General features: G+C 37.8%; 1 protein-coding gene and 1 pseudogene across 2 annotated transcripts in view; one reads left to right on the forward strand and one right to left on the reverse strand.

Moving 5' to 3' along the window:
• Nucleotides 1–1,447: 1,447 nt before the first annotated feature.
• Nucleotides 1,448–20,247, reverse strand: part of zdhhc14 (zDHHC palmitoyltransferase 14) — a 37,246-nt gene continuing 18,446 nt past the window's right edge. Inside the window, exons 4-10 of one of the 2 annotated variants that reach the window (XM_088353994.1) lie at nt 18,951–19,103; nt 15,132–15,272; nt 14,865–14,913; nt 12,999–13,101; nt 11,843–11,952; nt 7,964–8,069; nt 1,448–5,136 (exon numbers count right to left, since the gene is read on the reverse strand). In XM_088353994.1, the coding sequence (XP_088210120.1) occupies nt 4,711–5,136; nt 7,964–8,069; nt 11,843–11,952; nt 12,999–13,101; nt 14,865–14,913; nt 15,132–15,272; nt 18,951–19,103 (1,088 nt within the window). In that variant the 3' untranslated portion in view covers nt 1,448–4,710. Of the gene's footprint in view, nt 5,182–7,963; nt 8,070–11,842; nt 11,953–12,998; nt 13,102–14,864; nt 14,914–15,131; nt 15,273–18,950; nt 19,104–20,247 lie in introns of both variants that reach the window. The other variant, XM_088353993.1, reaches the window with a different exon arrangement.
• On the forward strand, nt 5,983–6,157 carry LOC148351593 (U2 spliceosomal RNA; annotated as a pseudogene).

Below are 20,247 nucleotides of genomic sequence, written 5' to 3' on the forward strand. Positions count from 1 at the left end.
TTTTTCCTTAATATCAAAATCAAACGTTTTTTTAACCACTATGCAGCGCTAAGTAATACAAACTGTCGCTTTAACGAGCCAAAACAAAAAACAAATTTATCTGGAGCTGCAAAATTTCTTTCTCCGATTTAAATATATTTTTCAATGAAAAGAAAAGGGGATTCATACATAAAGATGAGCAATTTAATGTGTATTGTAAATATTTGTAAAGCATTGGAAGACATTAAGAAATCTGATGATCCAGCATACCAGTCTTCCAGAGGGCACCAACAGGCAGACAAACCTGAGCACCCCCCATGTTCATTATCACCCGCACTTGACTCTTACCTGGAAGCCATTATCAAAGGACTTTGCCAACAGTACAAAAATTTCGGATCATTTTTGGCCCTTATATGCCGGAGTATACCTGTCGTCAATCTCTTTTGTACGTCATAAATTTGGGTACCTGTGAGTGTTTTCAGTTACTTGATTTTACTTCCCACGTGCAGATCACCTTTTATTTCCCTTTGCCCCAAATAAGCTCTAGTCAGTCAGCTTGTGTGTGTGTGTTTTGGTCCACCCAACCAAAACAGAAATACCGTTAGTGTCTGTGTTTGTTCTTTTACAGAAAAACAACTATATATTTCCTTTCCCCGTCTTTTTCTATTTCCTAGCTTTTCTGAAAAAGCTCCAGGTTAGCCAGTAGCGTGGCGCTGCAGAGCCACATGCAGCTCTAAAGTCAGTTTGCTGACCCCCGATCTAGAGGAATCAATATTAAAGTGCCCTTTTAAATTTTAGTTGTTCATCATAATTCCTATTGAATTTAAGCACCAAATCTGTTGATCGTTACAAATATTGGATATTCCAAATAATGTTAGGAATTAATTACCATTTTTTGGAGGCGATACATTTGGATTTTAAAAAAAAATTAACAAAATCTGAAAACAATCTTTAAAAATATTAATATATAACATCAGGCAACTCTGTAAATGTCAAACTTGAAATAACGATTTAAAATCTACCCAACGACGTCATTTCCATTACTTCCATTCCGATCACGCATGCGCGAAGGGTAGCTCAACGCTGCCTTGCAGAGAATAGTTGGACAATTGTACATTTAGTTTAATTGACTAAAGTACCTGAGCATATTTTATTTTGGAATTAAAATAGGCCTGGAACTCATTCAAAGAAATAATAAAATACGAAATCAAGCATTTTTCCCCCTCAGATGGCTCGTTAAACTGCACATCGCTCGTCCAGCCACAAGGTGTCGTTGCAAGCTAAAGATGTCTCGTTCTGCTTAAAAAACTGGAGCTTTAAACCAAAGCAATTAGTTTTTTTTGACAATGAAAAACCACAACATTTTCTAATGTTTTCAGAGTATTAACTAGAAAGAGAATGCTCTCCATGAGATTTAATCACAAATTCCATTATCGCCACAAAATCGGTTAGGAACGCCAACAAAGAATTTCCCCATGATAAAAATTAGGTGATTTATTTGTATCCACAGGAAATATATTTTTTAATAACCTTGTTACAATACAACTGTCGTTCCCTCCCCCGAGATAAAAAAGTAAAATGATATGCAAGAGAGTGACATCAACCGTTTGCAATTGCTGAATTTACACGAGGACAAAAAGGCAGAAAAAAAATACTGTCCAATCAGCAAAAGGCAAAAAATATGGAAAGCTTGGTTTGCGCTTGACACATGTTCCATGATGAAAAACATATTCGAGACGAAATGAACATGACCTTCACAGCATTTATACTCTGAGCAGTTGTTGCCTGACATTCAGCAAAGGTGTAAAAGCCGAGGCCTGGGAATCGTTTGCGGCCCACATTGTTGTATGTTGAGGCCTAAAACGTGACATCAATATCTGTTTGTACGGCTGATAAGTTTTTGTGTTCTTAATATTGTAAAAGAGAATGCATAGGTTGCCAGTTTGTTATTTTGACTATTATATCTCCCTTTTGTTCGATGTAATAATGTAAAAATAATTATGACATAATAATATAGTGTTGAGTTAATCATTCTTTATTTATATTGGACACCTGCAAATGAGATAGCATAGGATGCCAGTTTGTTATTTTGACTTATTGATTGCTGTTGTTCGTTGTTTTGTTTTCATGTTGCTGCTCTTTAAATACAACACTTTTTTTTGGGGTTACCGAAGAGATGTAATAAGAAGTAAGAGCTCAGGAGAGGGCTTTTAGAACAGGTTGGAAATTCTTATGTGCGGTTTGGTTCCTCTCCAGTTCTCCTATCAGGTTCAAAATCAATTGATATCGTCTCTCCTTATTTTGAGTGTCTATAAGCGTAACAGTGACTCTTTATGTTTTTACCTTTTTCTGACCATGCCAAAGCCTGATTATTTAGTTTTAACCATACTAAGAAATTTTACAACAAAAAGGAAAAATATTTTGATGATAACATGGTTTCTGTTATAAATTAACATCAAACTATTTTTATTAGCCCTTGCATCATTTGCTTTTTCTGTGCAATATGGCCATAAGAGAAAACGTTTGGACACCCCAGCCATTTTGTACTCAATACTTAAACCATTTGTTTAAATATCGTATTTTCTGGACTATGAAGTGCACGTAAAAAAAAAACAATTTGGAGGAAATTAAAAACTCCTCCACTGTGCATTATAGACCAGAAATTCAGTGAAATGCTTCTACTTTTGTAACCATTTATGAATTAATCAAGTTATTTCAGTTGTAAACAAAGATTTCCGAATATCTGTTGTAATTTTTTTGGGTGGATTTTCTGACGTTTCTTTTTTTTTGATTTCATGAGCCTTATGCTCCAGTGCGCCTTGTATATGAACAAATATCCCAAGAAGGAGTATTTTGAGGGTCCGCCTTATAGTCCAGAAATTACTATACTTGATATGGCCCCCAACATAAATTCACACGTCACCACAATTGATGTAAGTACAGAAGTTAGAGAAAAACAGATAAAATAAACAGTAAAAATAAAACACGCTAAAAATAAATTGAGGTAAAAAAATAATTTCCTCTTAGATTTATCAAAATGAAAGAATTGAAAAGCAGAAAATTAACCTCTAAACCTCGTGCAGCAATTTTCTGTGGGGGACCAAATTTGGGATGTGTCAAGTTTAAACCAAGCTTATGACTGGCAGGGTTATAAAACAAAATAAAGTTGGCAGAAATTGTGTTTTTTGACCAGAAATATCAAGATCTGTCAAAAAGTCATTCTTTTTTCTATTTTTTTTTTTGCTAAAAATGTCTGCGACCAACATACACATAAACTTTGCAAGAGAAACCCTTGCTCACGTTGATGGAGAGGTTTTCCATTGAGTTCAAAGGGAACGGGCAAAGTGTGTTGACACAGCAGAAAGGTTTTGGCAGGATGTTGGATTCTGGTCCCTTATCAGCATTTTACATCCATCTTTGTAATTAGTGTAACCTGAAACCAAGGTGAGTGCTCCCTAGTAGAGATAAAACCTTAAGCCCGAGTCCAAGCCCAACCCGACCAGACTTTCGGCCACAGTTGGGTCTAAAATGGCAATGGTTACGTTCAGGTCAGGCCAGGCTTCTCTTTTGATGACTTTCTAAAAAAAGAATTATAAAAATGTATACAAAAAACAATGTGTAGATACCAAACGAAAAAAAAGAAAATCACAACATGTACTGTACTTAACTCTTACAATGTAAATTTAAAGAACTCCTAGTTTCTGTGTATTACCCACCACTCATTGTTCTTTGTCTCTCTGCCTCTCTCCTAAAGTTCTGCGCTAGATTCTTAAGGACGTAACTCTGCTGTGGTCCGAAAAAGGGGCAAGGAGGCCTTAAAATTTTCCTTTCAAAGATGCACAATTGTCAGTTCATGTAACCTTTGCAGATACAGAAATACAAAATATGTACCGAATTTTACATTCAAAAGGGCATGCCTAAAAATCACACCTAATAACCCAGTGTCTTATGTACCGCTGATTACAGCAGATACGATTGGAAACGCATATAGTAATTATAGGTATGCGTTCGTACATGGTTATACCGTAATAGAGTCTTTGAACAATGATCGTGCAATGATCGGTCAAATAGCTAAACATCGCTAACCTAAATTTCAAAACGTTTGCAAAAAGAATCGAACCCGAACAGTACCACCAGTAGTACAAAAGACATGCAACAAGGCATTAGACCTTTTTACATTATTAAACCGAGAGGTTATAGACGCACAGGTAAAGAAGTGTAGTGACTGTTTATCAGAATGCATTTTGCAAATCGGTGTTGTGGCATCGTGAGTAAAACAACAAGACTGTACAAACGTTTACATCTTTTATATTTCTGTGTCAGCAGACGTTACATTAGCTGACAGTTTTACATCGTTTTTTTCTGAATGGACTGGAAAATTTTAAGGCTTTCTGTCATTTTGACAGGTTGAAATTTAAGTCATAAACCAAAACAGCAGTAGAGTGGCACTTACAGGGAGATAGAGGCAGGGAGATAAAGATTCAAAGAAGGATCATTTCAAGAAAAAAAAGAGAAAAGCCCAGCACAACCCGAACGTAATGATTGACAATTCAGGCCGGACCTGGCTCGGAATTTAGGTCGAAGTTGGGCTTAAGAGCTTGGCGCTGGTTGGGCTGTGTCCGGCTTCAATACCCACGGTCCTGGGTCAGGCTGGATTTTTTTTTTAGGCCCAATCTTACCTTTACTCCCTTGTCAGAAAGTTGCACCCTTTTGGGGCTGTCAGTCTGCTTGTCAAACAGAACTTAGCTTGACCAGTCCTCTGACAGAATCCTCGTGCAGAGAGTCCTGGCTGGCCGGATTATAAAAGCCAGCCTGTGCAGTGTGGCTGTGACCTAAGGGGCTGTTGCAGGGAAGCATACCTGGGGGTGAAGGGAGGTCCTCAGGTGTGAGAAAGTGGTGGTGTGCCACCTGGTCCTGTAGTGGGCAACCGTGGTTGTGCATGTGGCCTTGCGGGTGGGCGGGCAGCATGTCGGCAGTTTCCTGGCAGCCAAGGCTGGCCGTGGAGGTTGGAGGAGTTGGTTGCCCGAGGGGGAGCGAAGTGCAAGGGCCACCTGGACCGAGTGGGGTCCGGCTGGGGACGGATCCTCCGTTTTCCGGGGGGCCCGTCATGATGACGGGCTCGCTGCTCTGCTGCTGGAGGAGAGGAGTGGTAGCGGCCTGCAAAACGAATTTAGTGCTCTGAATGCACTGGTCTTGGTCACACTGAAAGTGGACCACCAAAATTGAGGGGGGAAACAGGAAGTGATGGTGTAGAGGAAGAGATGATTGGAAAAGAGGAAGAAAATGGGAAGGATAAGATTTTAGTTTCCTCATTAGAATGCTGTGCCCACAAAGAAAACCAAATGAGTTGTAGACTATAGATTTACACCCATTAAAGTGAAGCATCTGAAGCATCAGAGATAAAGGGATGAAAATCTCATATTGATACAGAGTGGGATTGTAAATCAGGAGAATTCCAGTAAACTGGCGATGCAATTTTACGTAAAGTTAAAAGTGTCATATGTACAGTATGGAGGACCAATTGCCTCATATGTATAAAAAATTAAATAACTACTAATATATGCCATATAAATAAATGAACAGATGAACAAATCACATGGTACCTTAATATGTGACATAAATGCAATCATTTATTTATGGATTTGTCATTCATGTAGTCATTAAAATATGTCGGGATTTATTTTGTCATGTACTTTGTTGTGCCTTTGGCTGCGTCATTTTCAGTTCTGCTACAAGTTGTTTACGTTGCGTGTTTTCAGGATTTTGTGACCATTCAAGATGGCGATTACAAAGACGAGCACGTATTTACTACTGGAGGAAAAAAAATGCAAATGAGGGCTGCGAATGAGACAACAGTGCCAGGGAAACCATACTTTGGAGATTAGTGCCAGATAGTAATAAAGACCTGTAAGTGTTTTTTTGTTGTTGTATTGGTGGTTGTCGCAGTACTGGACCAACTTTTACCTGGCAGGGGAGATACCATGATCATGAAGGTGGTTCATTCCAGCATCTTGGCCTTTTGCAAGGCTTTGATGCTAGATCCTTAGCTTGGCCTTGTGTACTTTCTATGAAGTCACTATCTTTGATTTTTGCATTTCGGAGATGGAATATGAGCTTGCTTTGTCCACTCCACGCATCGGCCCGGTATAGCAGTACCTCCGGGAACGGTGCATTCGCAATGATCGCAGCAAGGCTTTAGGGCTAGGACCTTAGCTTGGCCTTTTGGCTGAGAGTAAGTGTCCCGGCTCCTAGGCTTTGTAGCGTATTATGAACTGACCGATAACGGATAATGGATAATGAATAACGAAGATAGATCAATAACCCTTAAAAACCCCAAACCCCTCATTCTTTTGTTATCGTTCCTTGAGGATTAAAGGAAACCATTTTCGCCAAAGTTGCTTATTATAACGTATCCGCCAAAATAATTTTTTTTCTTCTTAAGGAAAAAGCATCACTATTGTACAAAATTCTAAAAAAATAAATACATATAATTTATTGCGAAAATGTTTAGAAGTCACAACATAGATCTCTTATAAGATATGGGATTTGACATCTGCATATCTAAAGTGCCTTAGTTATTTTTTATAAGCGATAACCTAATAAAACCAAAAGATTATACCAAAAAGGCATCGTTGGAGATCTTGTAAGTGAAAGTACCAAAATAACAAGCATGAAATACCCCAATAACCAGCATGGCAATAAGAAAGCAGAAAAAAGGACAGTGTGCTCTCTCACCTGTTTGTTTCAGTATCATTGACCTAAAAAACGAGATTGCAGATGTTTACCTCAAAAAGCACCTATTCCGTTTGTTGATATCCAGTACTAATTTATCAATTTGATCATTTGAGAATGGTTTCCCTCTGTAACTAGAACTCTAAACATGATTGTTTATTATTGAATATAGTCCATTATTGCAATGTATAAAAGTGCATTATTTAGAATCCTAATTTCAATTTGGCTGTGGCACTAACGTTGATGACTAAGATGCCACAATAAAGGTTGCAGTCTCTGGTATGAAATAGATTGCAATCGAAAAATGAGACCGTTATAACCATAAACAAAAACCCAGAACACATGGTCATTTGTTCAATCTGTGCCTTGAAGAAATTCCATTGTTTAAAGTTCACACACAATTGCTTAACATTTTGCTTACTTGCACTTTTAGCAGCGGGACTATACAAACTATATGAAAATTGTTTGTCATCAAAAACATTTCCAACCAGCTTAATAATATTATATTATATATATTTTCTATACATTTAGTTCTGCATTGTGTTGATTTCTTAAAATAAAAATCCATCCATCGTCCACACTGATTATCCTTACAAGGATAATTTAAAAAAACGAGTGAAATATTGGGAAACGTTTCTTATGTATCACATATTATGGAGGTACCAAAAGCTGTTTCCATGACAACCTCTTATCAGAATTCTTTGTGGCTGCAGAAACAGCCCAGACACAGTAAAAGGTCTTTGTTGTCAAAAACTTAAAAAAAAGAAGAAGCTCCAAACACCCACAAGTGGCAATTTCACACTTCAGTACTTTTGACACATGCTCATCACATCTGAAAACTGCTATGACTTGTAAAAAGTGGTCACATCAATTATAACTGAATGAGTGCGTGAGTAATGGCAGTGGTGACTAACAAATTCAGTTTCATCAGACACGCATCAGAAGAACCTGTAATTTCAATTAACACATGCAAGCATGTTGCAGTATACATCGCATAAAGTGTTAGTCTATGTAGAAGTCTTAAATTGTTCTAGTTTCCAGCCCAGACATTCACTTTTGCCTGCATGTTAAGGTTGATTAAACTCTGCCTCTTTTTGCAAGGAATCAATTGTCAGTCAAGAAATACAATTTATGTTTGAAGCACGGGACAGAATGCATTGAAAGAAGTGCCAGCATAAAACTCAATATGCATTTACATATTTCCCTTGTTTTCTTTTGGAAATGTGACCAAAACAGCAGATGTATATCTTACCATATGGCTCTGTTGAGAATGTGTAGAACCGTAAACAGGGATGCCGTTGGTGGGCGGGGCCAGCTGTAGCGTATCCAATTGGATGAAGCCACGTCGATCAATGAGACTAAAGGGGGAAAGGACAAGGAATTATTTCAGATTCGATTTCAAGTTCAGATACAGTGGTAGCTATAACAAAGACCTTAATTTGTTCCAGGATCGTGCTCGTAGCTCTAATTGCATGTGTAATGAGCGAACTTATCCACCCACCCATTTTCTGCGCTGCTTATTCTCATTAGGGTCGCAGGGGTGCTGGAGCGCATCCAGGCTATCTTCAGGCAGTGGGCAGGGGACACCCTGAACTGGTTGCCAGCCAGTAGCAGGGCACACAGAGACAGACAACTCACTCGCTCATTCACATCTAGGGACAATTTCGACTTGCCATTTAACCTGACATGCATGTTTTTTTGGGGGGGAACACGAGAGCAAACCGGAGTGCCAAGAGGAAACCCACTCAGGCACGGGAAGAACATGCAAACTCTGCACGGGGAGGCTGCGGTAGCATGAATTTAACCTGGACCTTTGCAATGTGGGGCTGCGCGCTAACCACCCAGCTGCCGTGCAGGCAAATTTTTCCAATATGAAATTATTATAAACTAATTGGCCTGTTCCCAACCTCGCAATAGGATCCCTAAATAGCTATAAAACACATTTTCCTCATCATTAAAAAAAAAATCAAAACGTATTTAAATATACAAAATACAGAAATAAAGTAAATAAAAGGATGATAAAATAATAAAATTCAAAAGGCGCCAAGAAGATTTGTCCCTGCCTCCCTTCAAAATAATACGAAAATGCCTAAGGCAAAAGTGTCGCATGAACAGTTGTCACTTTTTTGGGGGATATTTTTTATTTTTTTTAACAAAAGCAGCAACTTCATCCCACTTCTTTGTAGACCCCAACTTCCTTGGCTTAATTACTCACACCAACACTGCGCTAGTGTTTTACCATTATTTCTTGCTTCACCTTACTGTTTCTGTCTGGAAGTCATGGCTAAGGTCACCAAAAGGAGATGCTATAAAATGCGAATAAAGAGTTGCGATTAAAACGAACTGCCTGCGGAATACAGGTGCCTGATGGCGGGAGGCGCATGCGCAAAATAGTCCGAGTTGATGTCGGTGATGGCTCACAAGCAATGAGCAGTCTCGAGCCGTGTCTAGTGGTAGTCTCCGGGACTGCTCGTGAACTTGATACTTTATTATCATTTCGGTACACATGAATACAGAATGAAATGTCAATACATTTGCTTCCAATTAGTCTTGATTTTACAAACCCACATTGAAATGAAGTTAAATCACTCCGGAGAATAACTAGAAATATAATATTTAGAGTTCAAGAATTGAAAACAGTGATTGTCGGGTAACTTCCAACATTAATGGTGTTTTCACAACCGTGCAAGATAACCACCATACACTATTAGTCCAAATCACCTCAGTTGCTGGACTTTGTGCTGATAACACTTAGATGGCCTTTCAAGATTTTTATCTGAAACGCAGGCTTCCTGGTTTACTAAAGATTTATATTGTCTGGAAGAATAGAGCTTAGTAGCAAATGATTTAAACTCATTCAGTGTCATAATGTATACACAAGTTTTCAGAATTATTGTCCCTGTGTGCAAAAATGTAAAAAACACCCTTTTTCGTTTGAAAATAAATAAATAAATATATTCTAAAGGCTTTGGCCCAGCTCTTCCGTGAGTATAAAGCCTCTGGGAATTATTTTAGTATAATAAATCACCACTAGATGGCAGGTATGGCTATGATCAGATCTTCGTCAACACACTCAGTGCCATGTTTTGCTTCCTGTATCTACCATATGACACAGTATGGCAGTGTGTCGGCAGCCCACATGCCGTGTATGTGCAGTGTAAAAAGTGAAGATATGGATAGGTACAGACAGTTTAACGCTTCAATAGTTATTTTCTTTCTAAGAAAAATGCCAAAGTCCCTTCGTCATCGTCAGGACATGGACAGAGGAAGTTTCAAGCATGGCCGCGATCGCCATGACAACCTGAATAATGTGATGCCCCCGATATTATCGGTAAAGGTAATAAAGATTCTTGCAAAGTTTAATGATTTTTCATGCACAGGTTCAGTGTTTTTATAATAAAATGTTTTTTTTTTGCAAGCAAAGTGCCATTGTGTTCATGGAAATCATTGTTTAGATATTTGAGGTTAGCACAAATATATAAAAAAAAAACCCGAAGAAGAACCGAAATGCAAGTTGTGCTAGAAATGCATCCTTTCACAAAACAAAAACAAAAAAAATGTCTGTCTCAGACGTTTTCTTGGAAACGAATATTAAAAAAAAAAAAAAAATTCAACTCTTGTTTATCACACAATGGTTAAAGTTAGAAGCTACTTTTTTAATGAAAGATGAGGGCTTCAGCTTTCTTTCCGTGTGCCTTATGCCTATATGGCTACAGAGCTAAATTTCCTGTAGGCATTCAAAAATGAGTCAAAATGGCAAGAATTGCCTGGCAGCGTCACTTCCCATTTGAGAGAAATGTCTGGCATTGAACGAGTTACTATAGCATTTTCCACCTAACACAGTCCTCAATGTGATTCACATTCATTTAACAGTGAAATCTTAATTGTATTGAAGAGGTGTGAATATTCAAGATAAATATATAAAACTTCTAGTAAATTAATTTTTTCTTAACCATTACAAAATTGAAACATTATGAGAAGTGTAACAGTAATTGTGGCCATCTCCTGCAATCAACAAAGGGGAACATTAACATTGAGAACAGGTCAAGTCCTCCACAGAAAAAATATCGGACTGTTCTTCCCCGTGGAGGTATATTTTGGGTTATGAAAGGAAGTAATATTTGCATAGTCTGAGACACTGGTTTAAACATTCCTTCCATGCGGGTAGGATTAACAGTTATGGCCAGACAGGAGCTTGCAGCAAAAGGGGGCCACCTGCACCACAACATTTGTTCTGTGCCAGTCACCACTGACTGCAGACAAGCGATGGCTGATAAGTTTATTCTGTTATCAATATTGGCCAAATGCAGAGGTGGTTTCGTAGGATGCTGGTTCCTTATTTTGACTTCATTGCTATTGCCCAATCTTGTTGCTGTTCTTTGATTTGCACATCTCTTAAGGCTGGTTTCTTGTTACCTTGAAAATGTAATAAATCGGGAATGAAAGTCTTTTTTTTGTAGGCTCCTCTCCCTATTTATCTTTGCAAGTTCAAAATCCATTGATGTTTTCTCTCCTTATTTTGAGTGTCTACTAAAATATGGCCGATTCACAGAATTTTACCAAGATTCTGGGTAACTTAGCTGTTTTTTTGCCCACAAGATGATTATGCATGCATGAAAAACACTTTATTCAAGTCAGAGTTTATTTTTTATCAATTTTAATGTTCTAATTGACGTTTCAATTATTCAGCTGAGGTGATCATATGGAAAGCAAGTGTCATATTTCACTGCAGGTGGTTAACTGCATTATTCTTATCTTTAATGATGTATGCTGTGGAAGGGCATGGTCGTGACATTGAAAAAATACTTGGGAGCAAGAATATAGCTGTGGCAGTTGATTGTGTCACCATCATTCTCTTTTAAAACCAAATGGAGAGCATGGGGCTAAGTTGAATCAATCCTACAGACTTTGAGCAGAGATTTATCGAGGATACACGTCTAATCAATTCAGCTCTTCCAGTCTTGCTGGCTACACGAAGCAAAAAGATTGACAGCTGAAAGCTGAAAGATCTTCCATTTTGGCAGCTATACAAAACTGAACATCTGCTGCCCTGAGAGTGACATTTTTATACTGGTACAAACTGTAGATAATAATCAGGCAGTGGTGATAAATGCTCAGTGAGACATCATACCTCGGTGGCAGAGGTCCACACAGCGCTGCACAGCAGTTGGTGACAATATTGCCATGGCTGTAAGGATTATAGTTGTCTTTGCCTCTTTTAGAAGACCACGAACCTTTTATCTGCAGGAGACATCAGTCACAGCTTGAGCTGCCTCAAATACCACATGTGCAGAGTGTCTAGACTTTTCAGACAGTTTATGTCTTGCCTGGCACAAACTTAGACAGATATGTAGACAGTATTGTTATTTATTATAAATATGGTTTGGTTGGCTATACTATTAGCCAGAAGCAAAGTGTAATTTCATTTTGATCAATTATTGGGGACACAAGACTGCAAATATATTAGACACCCCCAGAAAATCCACTAAGAAGCATATCAAGCAAAGCATCAGTTGCAGGACTTGGCAAATTAATACATCTGTTTATAAAGGACCGTCTCGGACAATTGGAATACTGTGATGAAACTATTTATTTTCTGTAATGCAATCAAAATAAAATGTCATACCTTCTGGATTCATTACATATCAACTGAAATATTGCGAGCCTTTTATCATTTTAATCTTGCCGATTATAGCTTACAGCCTACTAGTATTCTTTTTATGTTATTCCTATACTTTTGAAATGGGATATTTGACTTTTCGAAATATTAAAACAATGAAATACTTGCGATGTTTCAGTCGATTCGCAATAAACCAAGAATGTATGTCACATTTGTTTTTTTAATCGTACTACAGAAAAAGGACTTTATCAGAATATTCAAGTTTTTTGAACAGTCCTATATATTGTAAATATGAGTACAGTAATCCCTCATTTTTCACAGGGGTTACGCTCCAAAAAGAACCTGTGATAGGCAAATTCCGTTAAGTACAAACCTTTATACATTTTTTTTTACAATTATTATAAAATTAAATATTCTGTTATACACTGAAGCCAAATAAGAAACCCCTTTTATCGACTCTTTGTTCAACGAATAAAAGTACTGTATAAATGTTTATTTATTAACTTATTTATAAATAACTAATGTACCGTCAAATAATATCGAGAGGACGGACTGTTTAGCCAATCAGAGTGCAGAACACAATGCAAATCCTTCAAGTAACATAACAGAGAAAAGTAAACCGTGTTATAGTGAGGGATGACTGTAATGTGAAATTGAGATCACTTACATCTTCGTTGGTAGTCTGGTTGGAACTGATAAGATACGTATGGAAGCCTGAAAGACCAACGATAGACCACACAGAGAAGAAACACACCACCACCTCCAACACAGTGATTCAGCACAGTCAAGGAAGAGGAACTCTTTCTGTATCCAAGAGGTGAACAATCAACGCAAATAAAGAAACAGAGAATGGATGGTGGAGAATGGACACACAGTGACATTAATGCCAATAGATAGCTGACATATTAACCCAGAGCCTGGGGACTGTTGTCCTCTTGCCAATGCATCTTTGTTATAAACTCCCTTTAGAAGGAGTACAAAACACTGTTCATTTTACGTGTTTCAATTTTCAATTACAAGCATAGTGAATACATTCATGAATTGCTATTGACTTAAAATACCACTTAGAGAGTTTTATCATAGTGCTCGGGGAGACAAAAAAAAAACCCTGCAGGCATCTTTTGTTCCGTACACAAAATGAAACACATGATATTTTGAAAACACTGGTTAATCTTACTTGACAATGTCTTTCTTACCTCTTTGTCCTCTTTTAAAAGAAAAAAAGACTGACGATTACACAGTATAAACTCTAGCACACATCCTATTCAAGCACTTATTAACAGGCCTACCTCAGCTCAATTTGCCACTCATTTCTCAGTCAGACAAACTGTTTGGGCACAGAGCCTTTGAGAGGATGACAGAAAAGGGGAGCGCAAGGCTACTAAATACAAAAATAAAAGGAAAAAACACAATTTAAAATAAATCCAAGGAAATATCTAGGTCATCATTTAAGGGTGAAAAGTCGACATACATTTAACCAAATACAGATTGTACTATTCCAATACACGTAGGCACAGAAAAAAACTGAAATATCTTCTATGCTCTCTTCCTATACACATACTGTTTTGGGGTGGCATAGAAATATTTTGGACAATATCCTTGCAATCTAGAGCAGTCTTCCCCAACCTTTCATGTACCATGCACTGGTTTCAAAACATTTTATGGCCCGGCCCAATAGTAACAAGAGTAAATCCACTGTGTAATCATGTGCAGTATTTATGCATCCTTGTAACACGCATCAATATCACATGACATAGGCAACTCTACGCCAGGGCAGTGCAACACACTCTAGTCGCTATCGCAACATTGAATGCAACATGTCAAGTCGCGCCGCGTGCCAAGTAATCAAAAATACAAACACACCAAATAAATCTCGTAAAAATGTGTTGGTGTTGTGTGGTCTCCGTGCTCTACTTGTCGTGTTCTCAATGTGGGGATTCAATGCATCCTCGAACTGCAACGATCGATCTTTGCTCCTTTTCTAAAAGACCTCCCCCCGTTTGTGTACTCTTTTATTGACGTGTCTAGCATTATCATTGTAACGTGACATAAAGAGATGCAGTTAACTAATTTCTATGGTGACTGTCTATACACACACAGAAATTTGCTTTGATTCACCCCTTTATACATCTTCCAAGGGCAGGAATCTTTGCTTCTAACGTGACAGCTGCACAGCCCAACAGGCAAGTACGCCTGCCCGAGGAAACTTCAATTGAAATGCACCAGTTCAGTCTCTGAGGGGGACTCTGCGATTGTAGGGGAGTCATTAAAACAACCGTAGGCAAAAAATACTTGAACTTGTTTCTTTCTGTACAGCCTGATACCAAATGACCCACGGCCTGTTTACTGGTCCGCGGCCCAATTGTTGGGAACCCGTGAGATAGAGGACCAAGAAACGGCCGACGCCACACACTGCTTTTTGTCAGCTGAGCCTTAAACACATAAACATTTAGTTTATCTTGGCATAAAATATAGTGAAATCTAAAAAAAAATTCTTTAGAAAGGAAAACCTCCATTTTCAGCAAAAGGATATCTGGCTGGGCTATCTTTAAGAGCAGTGAGGAACCCACCTCGATGGGAGCCTGTACAAAAAGAAAGAAAATGGCGACATTAAACTAAGAGTAAATGTATTTTGTTCAAAATTGCATAATAAATAATTAAGACATGCGGTGTCAAAGGATGGCTTGCATGTACACACAAATACACTGAAATTGACATGTAGATTTACTCTTTAAGCATGTACCTATGTATACTATACATTATTTATTTGTCCATGAGTACTTTCGTGTGTTTTACTCACTACGTAAAATGATGTGCGTGATGACAAAGGCAAAGATGAATATGGTGAGGAAGGACAGTGAAAGGATAAACATGTAGAAGAAGCGGTAATTCCTCCTTCCAACGCAGTTCCCCACCCAAGGGCAGTGGTGGTCAAAACGCTCTGTTTGAACAGGGAAATGGAACAATCGTTAATATATGCGATATTCATTTACCCATAATTGAAAATTATTGTAATTCCGGTCTCCAGATTGTATTTTTTAAACTTCCCTTCACACTAATATGTAAAAAAGTAGCTCAGGTTAAGAAAGGTTAGTGACCCCAGCTTTATGTGGTTTATTCTCACTAAAGAGTAAGTGAATAAATTATGTATCAATTAGGAAATGTATTTAAGTGTCACAATGCAGAAAAACAAAATACACATCTGATGCATTACTATTATTATTCTCTAGTGACCAATAAGTACATAATGAGGTGTAAATACAAAAAAGAAAAAATAAGAATCATGTACAGGAAGAACATGCATTATGTTTTTATTTTATTGTTTGGGTAATGATAGGTAGCATACATTATAGCACCTATTCCTGGATTCATATATGGAAACCAGGGTACTTCTTTTGAATACAATTCCCCAGTTACTTCCGAGCATGTAACTACACTGTGGGATTCCACATCTGCGCAAAATGTGGGGCAAAGTGAACTGTCCCACAGGGTGTAGAAATAATATACTCACAACATGAAACAATAAACAAGTTTTGAGGGGAAAAATAGTGGTAGAGCGTAAAAGCGTTACCGAGACTAAATGATGGTCTTAAAATATGATGGGAGGGAAATATGCGGCTGTAAAAAAGTGCATAAGATGTCTTTAACACGCTTGAATTTTCTTAGTCATAAAAGAATTTGGAATTTCAAAACAAATTGGGATTATTTCAAAATCAGCCTGCTCTATCAGTACTTAACCGTATTTTCCGCACTATAAGGCGCACCGGGTTATAGGGCGCACCCCGAAAAAATAGTTTTTGGTCCTATTTTTGACATACATAAGACGCACCGGATTATAAGGCGCTACAATGGGAACGTCGACAAAACAGTCAGAAAGGTCAGTCCAACTTATTACCCCCTTAACATTCCGAAAGCTTGCAAAGACGCAAATACGTGTCGAGAACACGTGCGGATGCGGTGTCCGTACGATGTCACTCAAATGCATCGTTCCATCACTCGGAAGGTTAAAGTCTTGGGATTCAAGAAATGCCAACCATTCCTTAGTATCTATTTTCTTTTTCGCTCGCAACTTTACTGTGCATATGACAATAAACACTTGGAATTGAGTTTAATTTAAAAATAGACACTACATTCCATCCATTATCTGCACCGCTTATCACAGAAACATCGAGTTCAGTCTGAAACAAGATACAGGGACAATATAAAACCCGGAGTTTTTGGTTTGAACAAATTTATTGACACTAATAACAGAAAACAATCATGACAATCTCAACAGCAATTAAAACCCGGAGTAGCTCACCGAAGTCGTTGTGATCATAATACTGTGCAGCCAAAGTCCTCTTATATCCGTGAGGGTAGTAAATCCAGGAGAATACAATATTTAAAAATACAAAATAGAAAAAAATGCTTTCTCTATGCCGTCAGCCACGTGCTATACACATTCATCTTTTTCGGCCAATTGCAGGCTTTGTTTCGCCGTTCAAGCCAATGCCAGCCTGTAAATGATAAAAAGGATCTGCCCCTTGACCTCCGAATAACTTTAGCCAATAGTGATCGATTCTTTTAATGATTGACACATCTTTTTCGGCCAATTGCAGGCTTTGTTTTGCCGTTTAAGCCAATGCCAGCCTGTAAATGATAAAAAGGATCCGCCCCTTGACCTCCGAATAACTTTAGCCAATAGTGATCGATTCAAATGATGATTGACACATTGGTTAGCCAATGAAACGCCGGTAAATAAATCCCAGCATACACTGCGTACTACTTGGCGTTCGGGGGAAAATCTAGTCGGCGGCTGCAAGTTAGTTGGAAAACTTTGCAATTTTAAAATTGATCCATAAATAAGGCGCACTGTATTATAAGGCGCATGGTCAGCTTTTGAAAAAAATAAAGGTTTTTAGGTGCGCCTTATAGTGCGGAAAATACGGTACTTTTAAAGCGAAAACATTCATTGCGCCTTTTTATTCTAGCATACAAAAACAAAATGTAATAATTTGTTTTTTTCTACTTTGTTGGACTCAAAAGAAAATGAAATGATTCAAGTTGCAGCCTATTAATGAATTCATCTGAACTGCGTACAATGTATTACGTACACACTATGCGTGTACTTTAATGACCTCGTTCTAGTTCTCGCTGTCACTTTTCATGTCGTCAGCATCTGGAGGGAGGCCCGATTTATTGTGGCTGATTACTTATTTACAAGCCGATTATGCGCCTGACATTTACAGTTGCTGTGACACCTTCAGTGCAATAAAATAATAAACATAAATGCCGATAACCATCAGAGAAATTCTGAATAAGGCACTTTTTAAGATGTTTTTTTTTCCTATAGGTTTGCCAACTTGGCACAAATGTAATTTGTGGATGATTAGCACAGACATATAACAAATATAACATTATTATTTCTTTTTGATGAAGAAAGACAGCCACAGTTTACGACAGTTTACAAAATGATTCTAGAAATTTACGATGTAATTTAGTCATGAATGTACCTATGATGAGCGTGTAAACGGAAAGGTAATCGAATTGATGAAAATGCCAACTAATTTTGAATAGTTCCATTGATAAAGAGAATTGTCTGGAAAATACTTTTTGTGGTGATCATTTTGCATCTTCCACCAAATCTTAAATTGTTTTTTTTTTTTTACAAAAGTCAGTATTGAACAGCTTTTTTCAATCTTCGCTACATTGCAAAAATTTGCCCTATGCTATCCCTGATGCGGAGATTATAATTCATGTGTTTGTTACCTCCCATCTAGATTACTGTAATGTACTACTCTTCGGTCTCCCGATGTCTTCGTCTTCCTCATGCTGAGGTTTTTGAGTTTTTCTTTGCCCTCATGTAGGTTTTAGACCAGGGGATGGTGTAATAATAGTCTGTGGTTTGCAATAACCTGTGCAGCCCTTTGAGACACTTTGTGATTAAGGGCTATACAAATAAAAATGACTTGACAAAGAGCCAACATTTTTAACTGTTAGAGTCAAAGAGCCACACCACGCACTGACCTGCCATGACACACACACACACACACACACACACACACACACACACACACACACACACACACACACACACACACACACACACACACACACACACACACACACACACACACACACACACACACACACACACACACACACACACACACACACACACACACAAACAAAAACATATTTTTTTCCATAACACACATAACATAACACATAACACTATTTCTGTTTCGCTTTGCATTTGGCCATTTTGACCACAAGGGTCTGCACACTCATTGATTGTTCACTTAATTTCAAGGAATCAGACGTAATCTATGCAGACGATTGGCAGTCAGTTGTGTGTCCGGAGCAGCATCAAAACAACAAATCTGCCAAATTAATTTTAAAATATTATTCATTATTTGTAATTAACTCTGATGGATTCAAGTGTGTTTTAAGAGGGGAAAAACTAAACATGAAACTATGCAAAGAGCCACAGTATATAGAAAATATGATGAGGCAAAGAGCCGCATGCTGATTGGCCAAGAGCCGCATGCGGCTCTAGAGCCGCGTGTTCGCCAGCCCTGATCTATCATATAGTACTAAAAGCCACAATGCTGACAAAAATGTGAAATATTTTACTCACCCACACAATTATCGCAGAGGCTGCAGTGGGAGGCACGTGGGGGTCTGAAGATTTTGCAAGTGAAACAGTACTTCAGCTTGACAGTTTGTCCATTGATGACCACCTCCTTGGTCCTGGGTGGTGGCCTATAGCCTGTACTGCCATTTGCCACATCTTTAAAATAGAAAAACAATAAAATTCAATGTTAAGTGGAAGAGAACTGAGCCTAATCCAGAGGGAAAAGACAAATGCTTACAAATACAGTACTTTTTCTTTGGAAAATGACGTACATTTGGCCCAATTTTAAACAATATTATCCAAAACTTGCCTCTGCCAAATGTCAATAATTTCATTATTGAAGAGAAATTACTTTTCTGTGCGTGTTTGTTTCATATTCGGGTTGTGTGACTGTTAAAACAAGCAAATTTTGTTGGGGGTTTTATTAAACAGAATACACCAGCAAATGTTAGGTACAGAACAAAAATGTACAGTTTCACAAGTGTGAAGTCAAGATGTCTGACAAACCCTTTTATACTAGGATGGTGCGTTATGGGAGAAAAAAAAAACAAAACAAAAAAAAAACCTTAAAGGTAGTGGAAAAATCGCTACTTCACACCAGCCTTCGTCTGGCAAATACCGATAAAACTCAAGGCCTTCTGAGTGCAAACTAAAAACGACTTGAAATATACCAATTGAAACAATGTAGAGACTAAATAAAAACTGAATGAATTGAAAGAAGTAATACTTTCAAAAAGAAAATAATTACACTCAAATTCATGTACAAACATAAAGCGTATTCATTTCGACTATATCAGTGAAGAAGTTTGAAATTACTTAAATAATAAAACATTACAATTAAATAACTTGTAAGGGCTATACAAATAAACGACTTGACTCGACATGACTATATTTGCAGTTACACTGCAATATTATAACATTATGTTTAAAGTAAGTCATGTTATGTTTATTTGTATAGCCCTTAGACACAAGGAGTTTCAAAGGGCTGCACAAACCGCAGATTATTGCAAACTAAAGATTATTATTACACCAACCCCTGATGTAAAACCTACATGAGGGCAAGGAAAAACTCAAAAACTCAACATGAGGTAAATAAAGCAACCTTGAGAAGGGACCGCACCTATGAATCAAATAGAACTGGGACTCGTACCATAAAATGGTTGCTTATATATCTATACAGAAAATACATTCTAATAACAAGGACCGACTCAAAAAGATGCTATCACGTTCCAACACTTGCTTTAGTTTTAAGTAGAACATTTGGTTGTAGTTAAAATGATCTTCGAAAGATTACATACAC

The sequence above is a fragment of the Urocampus carinirostris genome, chromosome 15 (assembly GCF_059441175.1).
Source record: "Urocampus carinirostris isolate Australia breed hairy pipefish chromosome 15, RoL_Ucar_1.0, whole genome shotgun sequence".
Classification (NCBI taxonomy): domain Eukaryota; kingdom Metazoa; phylum Chordata; class Actinopteri; order Syngnathiformes; family Syngnathidae; genus Urocampus; species Urocampus carinirostris.